The sequence below is a fragment of the Dermochelys coriacea genome, chromosome 3 (assembly GCF_009764565.3).
Source record: "Dermochelys coriacea isolate rDerCor1 chromosome 3, rDerCor1.pri.v4, whole genome shotgun sequence".
In the NCBI taxonomy this organism is placed as follows: domain Eukaryota; kingdom Metazoa; phylum Chordata; order Testudines; family Dermochelyidae; genus Dermochelys; species Dermochelys coriacea.
This window is the reverse complement of record NC_050070.1, coordinates 114,565,063-114,580,265: the sequence shown is the minus strand read 5'-3', so window position 1 is coordinate 114,580,265 and position 15,203 is coordinate 114,565,063. Positions and strand designations below refer to the sequence as shown.

Sequence of the window (15,203 nt, the reverse complement as noted above, 5' to 3'; positions counted from 1 at the left end):
CTGGAAAAGCTTCCTATTCAGCCTAAGTGAAGAGATTTTTCAAGCCATATATCAGATGCAGTCATGTGCCTGACAAGAGCATCTATTTACTAATCTGCTGAATATCTCTGCAGCAGGCATTGAGTTACAAGAACCTGCTTATAAAGTCAGAAAAAAGTTAGTGTCCATAAATGAAACCTTTTTTTTGCGCTGACACAATGCTTCTGTTTCTAAGACAGCCTGCAGCTCCGACCTCTATTTCAAAGATCACTTCATGAAAAACTGCTTCAACAATAGCTGACAGATTCCTAAGTAGCAGCAACAAATTGAAAAAAAAAAATCAAGAGGGCCCTAATATTTGCAGTATTTTAATTAAATGTGTGACAAAAATATTGCTTTTTTCCTTTACAATATTTCTGTCACTTTCAAAGGTCAATGAATAAGCCAGAAGGCAGTTTAGCCAATGTTCCAGAACTCCTCTGAACAGTAGTTAAAGTAGATGAAAGCAGGAGGTGAAGCTCACCAGTTTTGGTGGTCTTGGTGACAGGTCTCAAAGTAATGTTGTGATGTGGCACTGCATCATCTTGTGGTGATGTGCTGCACTATGGGAAAGGAAAAAAGAAATGTAGCTGAAAGGAGTTCCGACAAAGGGCCAACCAAGCAAGACAAACTGCATGCAATTGTGAAGGAAGGGGCACATATCTCTGATACTCAATACATCAATTCTTATAAATGCTATAATTTCAATTTGGCAGGGATGGAGAACAGAAATTGCTACAAAAAAAACAAAAACAAATGGAGGGTCTGAGTATTCTTCCCCTCCATTTTTTTTAAAGATATAATTGGCTGCATTTTAGAAAATGTTACAATAGTTCAAAAGAGACATTTTATGAACACAAAGAAGTTAAGTTAACTGGAATTTGTCTAAGTTTTCAGAGGCAAGTTAGAGGCTAATAAAGAGACCAAAGAAACCAAAAAAGCAGGCTCAGGAAAAGTTATTTTCCCATCCTAGCAATAGAAATATTGGAGACTGTGCATTTCTCCCTAACTCTCTGCCACACACAACCATGCACCACTCCTCACATTTATACTGAGTTTTTTATTGTAATATTTCAGCACCAAGCTACAATAATTTTAAAATGTATTATTTAGTGTCTACTAAGTTTTCTGTACTTAGCCTTCCTTTTATTACTCCACTGTTTTCCCTACCGCCTCTTCTGGTTTGTTTTTTTGAGCTGGATTTCCCTAAAGTTCACTCATCCATTATCATTTGGCCTCTCCAAGATAGTTTTAATCCTATATCCTTGTTCCCATGTAAACCTACATTCTTTTACCTCACCTAAATTTACTTAACCCCACATCCACTTCTCTACAGGACATCGAAGGGAGAGGGAGATAACAGACTGTTACAGGAATCCAGGAATCTTTCCTCTCTGGAACGTGGAGAGAGGAAGGGAACTGCTGAAGGATTTGGTGTCTGTTCTTCTATCCTCTCCTCCTCTTGGACATGTTAATCAAAAGAACTTTTGAAGAAGAGACAGATAAGGGACTTTGTCTCTGATCAGTTGATGCTGCTGTTCCACCTGCTGGGAAGAAGGCTTGAAGGACCAGAAATTTCCCAGCCAGGCAACAGCAATTCCTCTTGTTCACAATTCAGATTCCTCTGCTTTGCAAGTCGTCACCTCACCAGCCACTGTTTGATAAGAAAGGGGAACCCTGAGAGAAATGCACTCCCTCAAGCCTGAGAAATGAAGACAAAGTCTGCTGTTTATAAAGAAGAAGGAACTGTGTTCCATCACAGTTCCTCCCTCCCCCACTGACTTTAAGCCCTGCCTCTAAGATAACAGTACAGTTTAGCCAGATTTAAAATTTGCTGGTCAGTCAAGTTCTTAATTCAACCCAGGGCTTCTCAGTGACAAGATTCACCACCTTTTGATCAACCTTAATTTCTATTCCAAAGCCCTATCTACACATGAAACCACATTAAGTGCAACCAGACTCCAACATGGTAATGTCATAGTTAACATCGCTCAGCATGATTACATGGCAGCAGTATGTCAAGACACTGCTGAAAACTATTACCAGAGAGCCAGCTGCATTACAGCTACCAATGCTATTAACAGTGCTGTGAACAGGAATTAGTAATGCTTTTTTGTAAAAATTCATTGGGTAGATATGGCTTAAGGTCACTGGAGAACTAATGATATTTAGTCATTACAACAGCTGAAAGCTTAGTAGCTAAGTAGTGTGACTGTTTAAAATCCACTTTTTATTTTAAAGTCTATTTACCCTCAACACCCAATAAATACTTTGGATAAAGGACGATGATGTTATTCAACAAGACTGTAAGCCTTTTTGGGGCAGAGACTTATTTACTACAATTTTGTAGAGTGTCTAGCACAATGGGGCTCCATCCTAGTCAAGGCCTCTGGCTGATTGCAAAATGTTATACAAAATAATTTCCACAATGTCATTTAGCATGACAGCTCAAAATAAAACAACAGACTATCAGGGTTGGAAGGGACCTCAGAAGATCATCTAGTCCAACCCCCTGATCAAAGCAGGCCCAATCCCCAACTAAATCATCCCAGCCAGGGCTTTGTCAAGCCTGACCTTGAAAACTTCTAAGCAAGGAGATTCCACCACCTCCCTTGGTAACTCATACCAGTGCTTCACCTCTCTCCTAGTGAAAAAGATTTTCCTAACATCCAACCTAAACCAATACATCTTCAGAGACCCACAAGCCCTTCCCTTGTTTTACCGAACGCCAAACTCAATATCCCTTAAACTTCTAAAGTAAAACAAAAGTGGAACAAATATGCGGGAAGAGACAAGCACCAAAATACTAATCTGGGGCATCTTCTTAAGACAATGTTGAAAACAACTGTTTCACACAGACAATTTTTCAAAAATACCTCTAACTACCATCCTGTCAACTTAATCTAGCAGTGAAGTTAAAAACTGATTCAGATGCAGAAGCCTCATCTACACTCGGAGTCCCATCAGTGCCAATACTGCTGGGGGATTCACCGAGATTCCTCATGGAGGTATAGCCTAAGGCAGACTACAAGCTCAACTTGAAAAAAAATGATCCATTTGCCCAATTCAGGGAAAGTTAAAAGTTGGAGCAGGTGAACAAATTGAATGAGGCCAGCGAACAAAGCCTTTGCCACTCCTAGCTTCCTCCCCCTACAAGAAGAGGGCAAGCATGGGAGTAGGGCTGCACAGGGGCTACTATTGCTCCTTTAAAAGGAAGGAAGAGCACGAAAGAACATTCCAGGGGTCAGTCCCATTTGTTTAAGATGGGAATAGGAGAGCAGAACAGTTGGAACCACTGCTCTTTAATCAGAAAGAGGAAATCAAAGTCCATTGCTGTTTTAACTGGTAAGTAAGAGGGGGAAGAATCAGGAATGGGGGGAGAAAGATGTGCATGAGCTGGATGAAGGTGCATAAAGGTATGATGTGAGATGTGAATGTGGGGAGAGATGTGCATCAGAGGAAGAGATAGAGGAGACAGATTAGAATTGTGAGACAAAGCACACACAAAGTTTGGGGAGAGAATACGGAATACAATACAGAAAAGAAAACACAAGATACAGAGAAAAGAAAAAATGAGGTAACACTATACTCAAAATATTACATAACCTATAGTAGGAGAGAGTATGGAATGAAGCCAGAAAAAAAGTATAAGAGCAGCACAAGAGGCAGGGAGTTACTTTAAAAAAAAAAGGTTATTAAACAGATTTTTGATTGACAAACGCTACAATTACGTACAATGCACAACTGCCTTATTCCTTTACATTACCTGAGCATTTTTGTTTGTTTTTCCAGTGGGAGTGGCAATGCACATTTTTCACCTGGACCAATAGACTTGGCTGTTGAGCTAGTGTTAGGGAAATTTTTCAAACACTGGTCTTGAGACCCTGTAGAAAGCTTTTTTAAACAAACAAAGTAAAACACAACTTTCAGGAAAACAAGAGTCACTCACCAGGCTGAGCACATTAACTCGTCACAGCTCATGAAGCAGCAGATTGATAACAAAACTTCTTGAAAAATATTTACTCTGATCAGAAAAAGTGTGGTATTTCCTTTTGAATTATTCTTCTGAAAAGACCACGCTTCCTAATAATTAGAGGCTGCAGCTTGTGTTTAAGCTATTAGTTCCTATAAGGTGTAGTTTTCATATCCCATTCAATTTTTGTTGAAGTTGTTAAAAAGAAGTTTTCAAAGGTATAATATACCTTTTTAAGGACATACCAGGAGGAGGAGACTGGGTAAGTCGGCTAAATAATTACGAACTATGCAATGGGAGATTATAGACCAGACTCTCACAAAAAAAAGCATTCACCACTGGAACCTGCCAATGTGTAGGACAGGGAAGACTGACAGAGGGGAAAAGTGTTGGTTCACTATACCAGGCCATAAACTGCACATACCAATAGCAAATGCATTTTTTGAGTCCCTACTTCAGAACTGCTCTCTCAGGTCCGTTCCTTGTATGATTGAGCAGATAGCCCATGTACATTTTTTTTCCTTGACCCTGAGACTAGATTTATACTACACATCTCTCATTTCTTCATTGACAAATGTAGAGTGATAATGATGAAAGCATTTTCCCCAGCAGGGAGCAACATCACTAAGAGTAGATACTTTGATACTGCTGAGGCAAACTTGGTAGTATCTGCCAACAAGCTCTTGCCCATTGCTTTCTCCTATTACTTACATTTACAGATAACTTTGTTAAAAATGTTTCTTTCATGATTCATTGAAGTATACAAAAGTTCCAATTTTGCCCCATTATTTGAAAGTATACAAACTGAATTCATTTGAGATTTAGTAAAGTGGTGAGTTAAAGCTTATAGTAGATCCTGGTGTTAAAATCAAGCTGCTAACCCAAATTAAAAGCCAAGTTTCTATGTCTTCACTGCTATTTTAACTTGAGTTGAAAACATCTTTTCTGCAGTGAAAACACACCATACCCTAAGTGTTAGATTAGCAGACCAAACATTTTGGGCAAGAGTAACAGTGGAACTGGCCTGTATCTTCAGGAAATTTACCCCTTACAAAACTGCTCTCTCTCTTTTCTGGTTTAAAATACAACAACAACAAAAACTCTACTACAAACACTTTTTAAATGATTTATGGGATGGATCCATCTCTGCCCCATTACTAACCCAAGGGAACAGGAGACAGAAAAGGTATGTAAATGAATGTCAACTACTGTGCCCAATTTCACATATGAAAATTTCCACTACACTACTTAAAACTGGGCAAGTGGTGTAACATGAGCACTGGAGGTTCACAGACCACCAGTTTGGTCACCTCCATATATCTCATGTTTGGTTACTTATAGGATTTATCTTGTATCAATTGCTGCTCTATTTCAACTTACTATACATAAAGAATTGGCAATGGCTGGTAACCCATTTCTTAGATTAGAGAATTATTTAGGAATTGGTATACAAATTTATAACAATGATTCCAAGGACTGGTTTGGAACAGTAGTCATCTGTGAAAGACTGCTCTCAAAAAGAGCAGTGTAGATAAATGATAAGTATTTTTACACACCAACAAAGAAATCCCTAATGTCTGCATCCTCACTTCTCAGCTTTGCACTACTATTGAAATATTTCACAAGTAATACAAGGATGTTGGGAAAGTGCACATAAATCAGCTCTCGGACAAGTGCCCCAAAATGCCTACAGTACTAAGCTTTTCAGCATTTACATTCATTTACTGAAAAACTTAGTTTCTGTAAAATAGATCAATATATTTTAAGATATAACTAAATGAGAAAGTTGAGATTGAATTCTAAGCTTACACAAGTTTATTTCTTTGTTATTTCTATTTTTAAAATACTTGGGTAGGCACTAATATTTTGAGTGATGGAGGCCATACAAGTATCTAAGCCGACAGGTATAGAAACTAGTTTGATAATTCCTGTAGGTTTTTTTTTTTTTTTTTGTAAACAATAGCAAATTGAGCAATACAGTAATGATTATATTTAACAGATTTTTAGAGTTCTAACTTTACTCTCTACCAGTTTGATACACAACTTTCTTTGAAGTATTTTATACTAGTTTCTACTGTTAAATCAAAGCTCTCACATACATTAGCTACCAAACACAGCAGAAATGCTGTCCATTATGAAACATTAATTTTCCTGAAGTTAGACAAGTGAAAAATTAAATTCCACACGTTACTACTAGGATTTGAGCAAGTTTTAAACTGCTCATTAAAGGAAGTGAAATTTGATCTTCACCTATGCTCAAAATTTAAAGGAGATGCACATTTTCCATATTGCTAAAAAAATGATAATGCATAATATTTTTCTAAAAATGAATTACTGATTTTATTCAAGACCGGAAGTTGTTTTCACTCTTTGTCACTGAAATGTACTATAAGTTTCTAACTAAAATAAACAAGTGAGCACATTATACTGGAGTGCTTGCTCTGCCAGCAAGATGAAGTGTATGATATGGTTGCTTCCCATCTCAATTTCTAAAATTTTCTAAAAAGAATCTCTTAAGATGAGTTTACTGTTCTTTGACTAGAAAGATTTCATTCAACAGTGGACACACAAAATTCCAGAAATACCACAAGACCATAAACACACTGCATGGTCAGGTTTCACCAAATCAATCGTGTTAAGTAATTTAGCCCTAGTTGACTACAATGTGGTATAACTGAATAAGTGACACCCAGAGCTGACCATAACATAACATATACTTAGAAAGAACGGTTAGTGACCATTTGTATACTTGCTTGCACATTTTCTGCACTGCAATTAGAGTTCACCGACTCAGCTGAATGTAGTTAAAGACATCTCCTAATTCTACTAAAAGCATTCAAGTAAGGCAGACCTACAAATACCATTAGCCCACGACAAAACTGACATTTTCATGGTCTGGTTTCTTCTCTTCACTCTCCCAAGAAAGATCAAACCTAAGTACTATTTTAATGAAATAGGGCTGTTTAGGTTGGACATTAGGAAAACTTCCTGTCAGGATGGTAAGGCACTGGAATAAATTGCCTAGGAAGGTTGTAGAATCTCCATCATTGGAGATTTTTAAGAGCAGTAAAGAGATGGTCTTCTAGATAATACTTAGTACAGCCATGAGTGCAGGGGACTGAACTAGCTGACCTCTCAAGGTTCCTTCCAGTCCTACAATTCCAATTAATATCTTAATGCTATCAACCAGAATCAATATTCAAAAACCAACATCAGGTGAATTGGATGGCTTACTCCCTATGCCACAGGGTTATTTAAAAAGCAGCCTTTAGGAATATAACATCTAATCAGGACTGGTTTACCAATTATGACCCAAGAGGTTTTTTAGGATCTGTCCTGTCAAGTCTCTAAATAGGAAGTTTCAGAGTAGCAGCCGTGTTAGTCCGTATCTGCAAAAAGAAAAAAAGAGTACTGGTGGCACCTTAGAGACTAACAAATTTGTTTGAGCATAAGCTTTCGCGAGCTACAGCTCATTTGCATCCGATGAAGTGAGCTGTACCTCACGAAAGCTTATGCTCAAATAAATTTGTTAGTCTCTAAGGTGCCACCAGTACTCCTTTTCTTTTTAAATAGGAAGTGCATACTTTTTAACTAAAGATAATTCCAACACACAACTGAAAAGAAAAATCTTGCGAAAATAGTATATGCCACTGGAATCAGCTTAACTTTCATTTTGATCACTTTAATATTTTACCTTTAAGTATAAAACTTTTAAAACACCTACAAGTTCTGAATCATTGGAATTTTTGTTCTATTTCCTGTAAAAACACCAACAGCACTCAATATTCTGTTTGTATTAGCTCAAGAACAAAAAAAAGCACTGTGATCTCTCAGTCTTAAGTTTATATTTATCTCAGAAGCTCTAGATCATACCTGACAGACTTATTTCTTCCAATGTTTCCAACCATAAATGCTCATAGTACCAGAGAGGAATTTTCAACAGGGTAAAAACCAACCTTGTTTTGCAATTTGAATACTTATATCTCATACGCAAGTAGTTTGCCAACAGCTTTTAAAACTTATTAGCATATAAATTATAAAGATTAGCCAAGAATAATCTGTTGAATAAATGACAAATTTAACTCAATGGTCTTGAAAAATGTACTAGTCATCTACTAAGCTGGAAAGGAATAGGGTGCTGGGATTCCTACCAGGGTGCTATCTTTTATATCAACCTCCAGATTGTAGATGTAGTAAATTTCAAGTCCTTTTGCCCTCCTTCTGACTTATCTGGCTGCTGGAAAGGAAGAACATTATTCTCTTCATATTTCCCCCAGCTCCACCATAGTGTCTTTAAAAATTGGTGAGAGGAATGTTTCTGCTACACTACCCCTTCCTCCACCCTCTTCATTGGTATGACAAAAGAAAAGAAGTACTTGTGGCACCTTAGTGACTAGTACTCCTTTTCTTTTTACGGATACAGACTAACACGGCTGTTACACTGAAATTGGTATGACAGAGAATGTTTCTCTGCTGCTCTAGCATGACCAAGCTTCTGGCTGCTATGAGATGAAGGGGGCTCCTTTGTTTTGGGTCATCCCTACAGCTTCAGTGCCTGCTTCTTTTTCTATTATAGATCTCTCATGAAGTAGCAGCATGAAATTGGCCCAATTCTTGTCAGTTTTCACTGCTGCTATTCAGAACCCTATGCCTAACAGAGAAAATAGACAAGAAGCAGGTCAGTTTTCATTCTGTTGTAGTTTAGGCCCCCCGCAGACTCGAGATGACGGTACTGGGTAGTTTAACCTCTTGATTGGTTGTTACCAAAAGTAACAACTCTTTAAATGAAAGATTAGACCTATGTCATCAATTTCCATTAAAGTGTAGTGTGTCAAGGGAAGCATCCCATTTGTCAACAGCACATAAGAAGAGACTGGATTTGTCAATTCCCAGAATCAAAGCATTCTACAGGTGATCCAGATAAAAAATAAATGCATTTAAATATACTTGCTCCTCCAGTAAATGACTATTTTTGACCTTGTCTACACTGGCGATTAACACTTATTTCAGCAAATGGTGGCCAATGATTACTGCACTGAGCTACACTGGTTCCAGATTGCTTAATTTTAGTTTATACAGAATCCAAAAGCATGATGTAGCACACTCTAATACAGTGATTCTGTATTTATTAATTCAATACCAAATATATCCCCAAACTGAATTTGCTAAAAACTGTGTATAGTATATTCTTTTCAAAGCCAAAATTTGGAAATGACAACATTACTTTATCTAGTCTATCAAAAGAACGGCCATACTGGGTCAGACCAAAGGTCCATCTAGCCCAGTATCCTGTCTTCCCATTTGTTAGTCTCTAAGGTGCCACAAGTATTCCTTTTCTTTTTGTCTTCCCACAGTGGCCAATGCTAGGTTCCCCAGAGGAAATGAACAGAACAGCTAACCATCAAGTGATCCATCCCGTCACCCATTCACAGCTTCTGGCAACCCTCAAGCCACCACCTATTTTGTCTAAGGTGGCTAAAATAGGCATTTGACACCTTAAGTGTGTTCTACAGAACAAAGCCAGGATTTCTAGTAGTAATATTAGAGTACTGCCTAGTGACATCCATCACGTCTTAGGTGCTGTAAAAATGCATGAGATGGTCCCTGCCCAAAAGAGTGTACAATCTGAATACGATTTACTGTTTAGAATTCAGAGTAGCAGCCGTGTTAGTCTGTATTTACAAAAAGAAAAGGAGGACTTGTGGCACCTTAGAGACTAACAAATTTATTTGAGCAGAAGCTTTCGTGAGCTACAGCTCACTTCATCGGATGCAAATGAGCTGTAGCTCATGACAGTTTATGCTCAAATACATTTGTTAGTCTCTAAGGTGCCACAAGTCCTCCTTTTCTTTTTACTGTTTAGAATGTTACTAGATACCTTTCAATGAATAAAGCTCCATATTAGATAGCTCTCGATAATGTATTTGGATCCTATAACAGGGCAAAAGATAAACTGTCTCAAGCAACTGTGTTAGAAACCCCTCTTATTAGAAAGATTTCATGAATTTCTTCTTCACAATTGAACTAACTTTAAAACTGGAAACTAACCTCCCACATATACTACATACGGAAAATACAACCAAATCCTGCAAAGACAATATAGACAGCACGCACACAAATCACACCTCTGACACTCTGGACACAAACCCAAACAGCACAATATCTCAGCAAACAGACACCTGTCAGCTATTTGGCATCCTCCTCTCCCCCGACACCAAAACAAGCGCTTTTGAACGCTCATCCGTCTCCTTCTTTGGTTGGAGGCAGCAATTTCTACAGGTAGATGCAGGACGGGGTCTCCCTCCTGCCCCGCATCTCGTTGCGGGGCACACCGGCAGAGCCACTCTCACACCCCCTTCGCACTCCGATGCGGGGCAGGGCCACCCTCCACAGACCCAATCCCTTCCACTTCAAGGAAGGCAGCAGAGACTTGCCAAGGGAAATAGTTTCCATCCCGCCCGGCAGCCCCCTGGCCGGCGGAGCGGCCGCTTAGTGCCCCTGTCTCGCACACTGCGCTGGGGGCTGCCCCTTCCCCCGTGCAGAGGCCTCGGCTTCCCTGGCCGCTGATGGCTGGCCCGGGAGGAGCCCCTACCCCTCTCAGGCCTGAGGGCCGAGCAGCCCCCCGGGAGGGGAGCAGCCGCCAGGCCCGCCTCGGCGGGGTCAGCCTTACCCTCCTCCTCCTCCTCCTCCTCCCCCACCTCAGCAGCCGCCGCCGCCGCCACCAGCGTCGCCGCCTCCCGGCAGGGGGACACCTCAGAGCCGCCCCGCAGCCTTCCGCCGCTCGGGGGGGGGGGGAGGTCCAAGCTGCCGCCGCCGCGGGCGGGAGAAGCGGGAGGCTCGGGGTGGGCGGGTGTCTGCGGGCGCCGCTCCCGTCCTCAGCTGGAACCGCTCCGGCTCCGCGTCGCTCCCGTCCCCCCCCTCGCTGCGCTCCCAAATCAAAATAGTGTCACACAATATGGCGGCGGCCGCCAAACATCGCGAGAGCTGCCCCGAGTGCTAACGGGAGCGGGGGGGGCGGGGCAGCGGCGCCTGGCCGCTCGGGCGAAAGAGCGCGGCGGCTTGTGCGGCGCGGGGAATAGCCCGGGTGTGAAAGAGCCCGCGGGGGCGGGGCACCCCCCTCACAGGAGGTAGCGCCTGGGGCTGCCAAGTCCCCAGAGGGGAGCGCTTGGGAGACGAGCCCCCCCCCCGCCCCCGCAGTCACCCCCAAGGGCTCGGGGCGCAGCGACAGCCCCGGCGCTCCTGCTCTCGGAGCGGTGTAAAGACAAACCAGCGAGGCGCGGTGGATCCCGGCGCCAGCTCCGAGCGCCGCCCCCACCCCCACCCCGGACCCAGAGCGACTCGCTCCGGGGTGGACGGGGCTGGCGCGCACGGGAGCGTCCCAGCCCCGCTGTGGCCGGCTCACCGCCAGCCGGTTTCCAGCTAGAAAGGGCAGCCCAGCGCGGTTAAATGTTGTCCAAGATGCGAACGTTATGCAGTTATGCAAGTGATTTCCCCTTCCGCCTCTCTCTCTCCGCCTTTGCCAGCCCTCCTCCTCTCGTGCCTGCCCCGTGCTTTCCCCTTTCTAGGTGCGGGGCACACCGGCAGCGCCACGCGCACACCCCCTTCGCAATCTGAGCTTCCCCCGCTTCACTCGGGCTCTTGGCCTGGTCCCTCCTTACCAGATGCAGTAACCACCGCCGCCGGCTCCTCCTGAAGTCGGCTTAGGGAACAGAGAGAGAGGTGCTGAGGGCACTTGACTGCCCGAATCCGGGCACCCCTGCAAGAGGAATTGCAGTTTCTGCATACAGTCCTGGTGCATACCTGGGACTTAGTAGCCGTGCAGAGAGAGAGAGAGGACTAAGGAAAGTTGAATGGGAAGATAAATGAAAGGGGCTGCAGAGGGGGAGAAGACACCCCCCCCATATCCCCAACACCCCCCCCCCAGTTTTTTGAACTAGTTACATGCAGTGTTGCCAGTTTAGTGATTGGAAATTTGAATTGAAATTGAAACATTAATACACACTTATACAGTATATGATAAAATATATGTATCTGAAAATATGTTTGAAAAGTATAAACATAGACTAGCTTCCTTATACAGCTGTTGTTTTTTATGACAATGTCAGTGCATTCATTTCGGTGATGTTGACCAACCTAATAACTTAAAATTATGATTTGTAAGCAAAGTCTAAATGAGCTCTCCCTGACAGCTAGTGATGAGCTAGGGGCTGGTGGGAAAGGCTTCAGGACCAGATTGTATTGTAATTTACCTAGGTATCCAGCAAACAGAGCTGTGTTGCTTAAATGATAGATTTTGGCTGGCGGTGGGTTACAAATCACTTGAATGCGGGAGAGGGGGGCTAATGAAATGTTGTTATTCTTATCGTATGAGTAAAGGGCAGTAGAACTGTACTTAGCCTGTGCTGATTGAGGGCATCAAGAGAGAGGGTGGGAACAGGTGTTTTGGTTGATGGTCTCCCTGAGTCACAAGTGCGATTTGACCTGCCCCTCTCCACTGTTTAAAGACAGAGCTGATTAGGCTCCATAGATAGTCTTTTGTTTTGTTAAGTTAGCACTACAGCTGAAATCAAGTTTAAGTGCTTAGACCTGCTGTAGGACAGTGTTTCTGTGGAAGAGACGGCCTAGTCTGAGGTTCCCCCACTGAAAACTCAGCTGAACTCACCAAGAGCTGGGTGGAACCTCAAGAGACCAACTAGCAGAGGGTACAGGGCCATTGGCAACAGAGCGATGGAGTGAACGGTGGCACAATGAACAACAGTGGCCAGAGCAAACAGTGAGCAGCTGGAGGAATGAGCAAGGTGCCTTCTTGCCCCCCACCTGGGAGGTGAACTCATGTGAAAGCACCTCTGAATTCTGAAAAAAGAAAAGGAGTACTTGTGGCACCTTAGAGACTAACAGATTTATTTGAGCATAAGCTTTTATGAACTACAGCTCACTTCATCGGCTGCTACTCTGAAATCTGAATTCTGAGTCTCCATTGACCAAGGACAACACCGGTGAGTGTTAATGAAGCTATTAAGAATGCTGGAGACCAAACATAGTTCATGTGGACAAAGGTGGCTGTGGCATCATACTTTCTATTTAAGCAAGAGATACCACATATACAAACTGGAGGTCAATGTTAACTGCATTATCATTTGTTCATCCTGAAGTTGAACACTGGTTCTGAACAAGACCAGCAAATGCTCACTATCTTTCTGCAAGAAACTCAACTGACTGGCTAGAAGCATGTGATGCAACAGTGAAAGACTCAACTGTTGAAAAAGTGAAGAACTCTCACCACAAAAAAAATTTGCATACATAGCAGATGAATGCACTGATGCAAATGGGCATCAAGTATTAAGTCATTGTGTACATTATCTTCATGTCAGTGGTAGGCCAGTAGATGCATTTCCAGATGTTCGAGTTATAGAAGACACATTGGCTGCATCTGTGACAACCCACATCTTTGAAGAGTTAAATGCTTGTCAATTGGAGCCCAAAGAGATGGCTGCTTGTGCATTTCATGGAGCTGCAAACTTCTCTAGAAGACATGGTGGAGTACAAGCTTTGCTCAGAGAAAAGTGTAACCCTAATCTCTCCTATACACACTGCAGAGGCCATCTACTCCAACTAGCGCTAGTACGAGCTGCAGACTCTTCAAAAGACATTAAAATAGCTATAAATTTAATGTCTTCATTATATTCTTTTTTCAGCAAGAGTCCAAAAAGACTGAATATCTTGGAAAATATAGAAGATACACTGGGACTGAAGTTCAAATTAGTCCAACCTGGGAAAACCCTCTGGCTTTCTCATGAGCGATCCTTGGCTGTTGTCTTAATCACTCCAGCCATTATTACTGGCTTTGGAAAGTATCTACCAAGATGGGATGGATCTAAGTAGTGAGGCTGGTGGATTACTTTTGCTACTATGTTCAGAGAAGACTATTGCCATTCTCTCTCTTGTAAGTCTACTGTTGAAACCACTTGGGTCATTAAACAATGCCATCCAGGCATCTGCTAAAACAGAAGTAGATCTTTGTCCAGCAATAGAAGCTACATTTGGATCAATCAGAGAGCTATCCATTGAAAATGTACTGGAAGAAGCAAAGACTTCAGTCCTGAAGTTGACTAATGAAGGCATTTATATTGAATCCTTAAGTGAGGAGGACAAGAAGTGTTTAAGACAACTGAAAAAGTACACAGACTTGAGTCTTAAAAATCTACAACAGCGACTTCTAGATTCTACTCAACCTCTGTGTAGCTTTTACAGATCCCTGTTCTATAAAACACGGACAGTTGAGTGGAGTGAGGCACTACCAGCAATGGGGCTGCTATGTGCTCAGGACAGAATAGAGAATTTGGACACAGAGTGGAATATCATACAACCAATGAATGAAGATTTGACTTCAACTTTTTTATCATCACTAGTGGCTTGACCGAATCTTTGTGCTATGTTTCCTGGGATGAAAGAAGTATGAATTCATCTCTTGGTACTCCCAGTCTCAACAGCTACAGTTGAGCATTCTTTTGCCTCATTGAATAGAAATTTTGTGTTCTGAAAGAAGTCGCCTTCTGCCTGATCCTGTGAATGATCTAATGACCATATCAATTGAAGGAATGAAGGTACCAAACACACAAGAAGCCACCAAAGATGAATGCACTGCATTCAAGAAGTTCATTAACAAAGTTGTGCAAAAATATAACAAGAAACCAAGAAGGATATAGATGTAGTGCTTCATAGAAGGCTTGGTAGCCAACTTTAATTTGTGTGATGATTTTAAAACATGAGTTAAAACTAATAAAATGGTCATGAAACATTTTTCAGTTTTTTACTATGGTGCCACAGATCCCACCTTCACCCTCCCGGTCTCACCCCTCATTGGCCCTGACCCCCCCGGTAAATTCAAACACCCCCCTTAATTTCAATTCCTGGGTAAAAAACTGCACTGAAGGTAAATAGGTCAAACTAAAAAAGTGTGGAGGAAACAAAATGTTAAAAATTACCCTCAAGGAAAAAGATACAGATAACAGGAAGAGACAAGAAAAGATGCATTAGCATCTACAAAGAAAAATGGAGAATAAAAAAGGAAAGAGACAAGGTAGAGATACATATGAAGTTATTTTGTGGGAAGATTGCTTCATAAAACATTTTCAGTCTGTTTTATTTGTAGTTTGTCTGTTACTAGCTATAAAAGAAATCAATTTCTTTTGGTTTTGGACAGATAACAGGC

General features: G+C 41.7%; 2 protein-coding genes across 16 annotated transcripts in view; one reads left to right on the top strand and one right to left on the bottom strand.

The window, feature by feature from the left end:
• Nucleotides 1-10,991, top strand: part of LOC122459441 — a 63,560-nt gene extending 52,569 nt beyond the window's left edge. Inside the window, exon 3 of the mRNA XM_043511484.1 lies at nt 10,695-10,991. Within this exon, the coding sequence (XP_043367419.1) occupies nt 10,695-10,991 (297 nt within the window). The remainder of the gene's footprint in view (nt 1-10,694) is intronic.
• The window catches only part of TAB2 (TGF-beta activated kinase 1 (MAP3K7) binding protein 2), a 144,712-nt gene extending 132,966 nt beyond the window's left edge, over nt 1-11,746 (bottom strand). For 2 of the 15 annotated variants that reach the window (XM_043511177.1, XM_043511175.1), the window contains exons 1-2: nt 10,690-10,932; nt 503-581 (exon numbers count right to left, since the gene is read on the bottom strand). The gene's annotated coding sequence lies outside the window, so the exon portion shown is untranslated. Of the gene's footprint in view, nt 1-502; nt 582-1,318; nt 1,338-3,784; nt 3,804-3,967; nt 3,987-10,661; nt 10,950-11,393; nt 11,521-11,649 lie in introns of those variants that run through there. The other 13 variants (XM_043511178.1, XM_038394892.1, XM_038394887.2 and 10 more) reach the window with 13 other exon arrangements.
• Between the last annotated feature and the right edge of the window lie 3,457 nt (nt 11,747-15,203).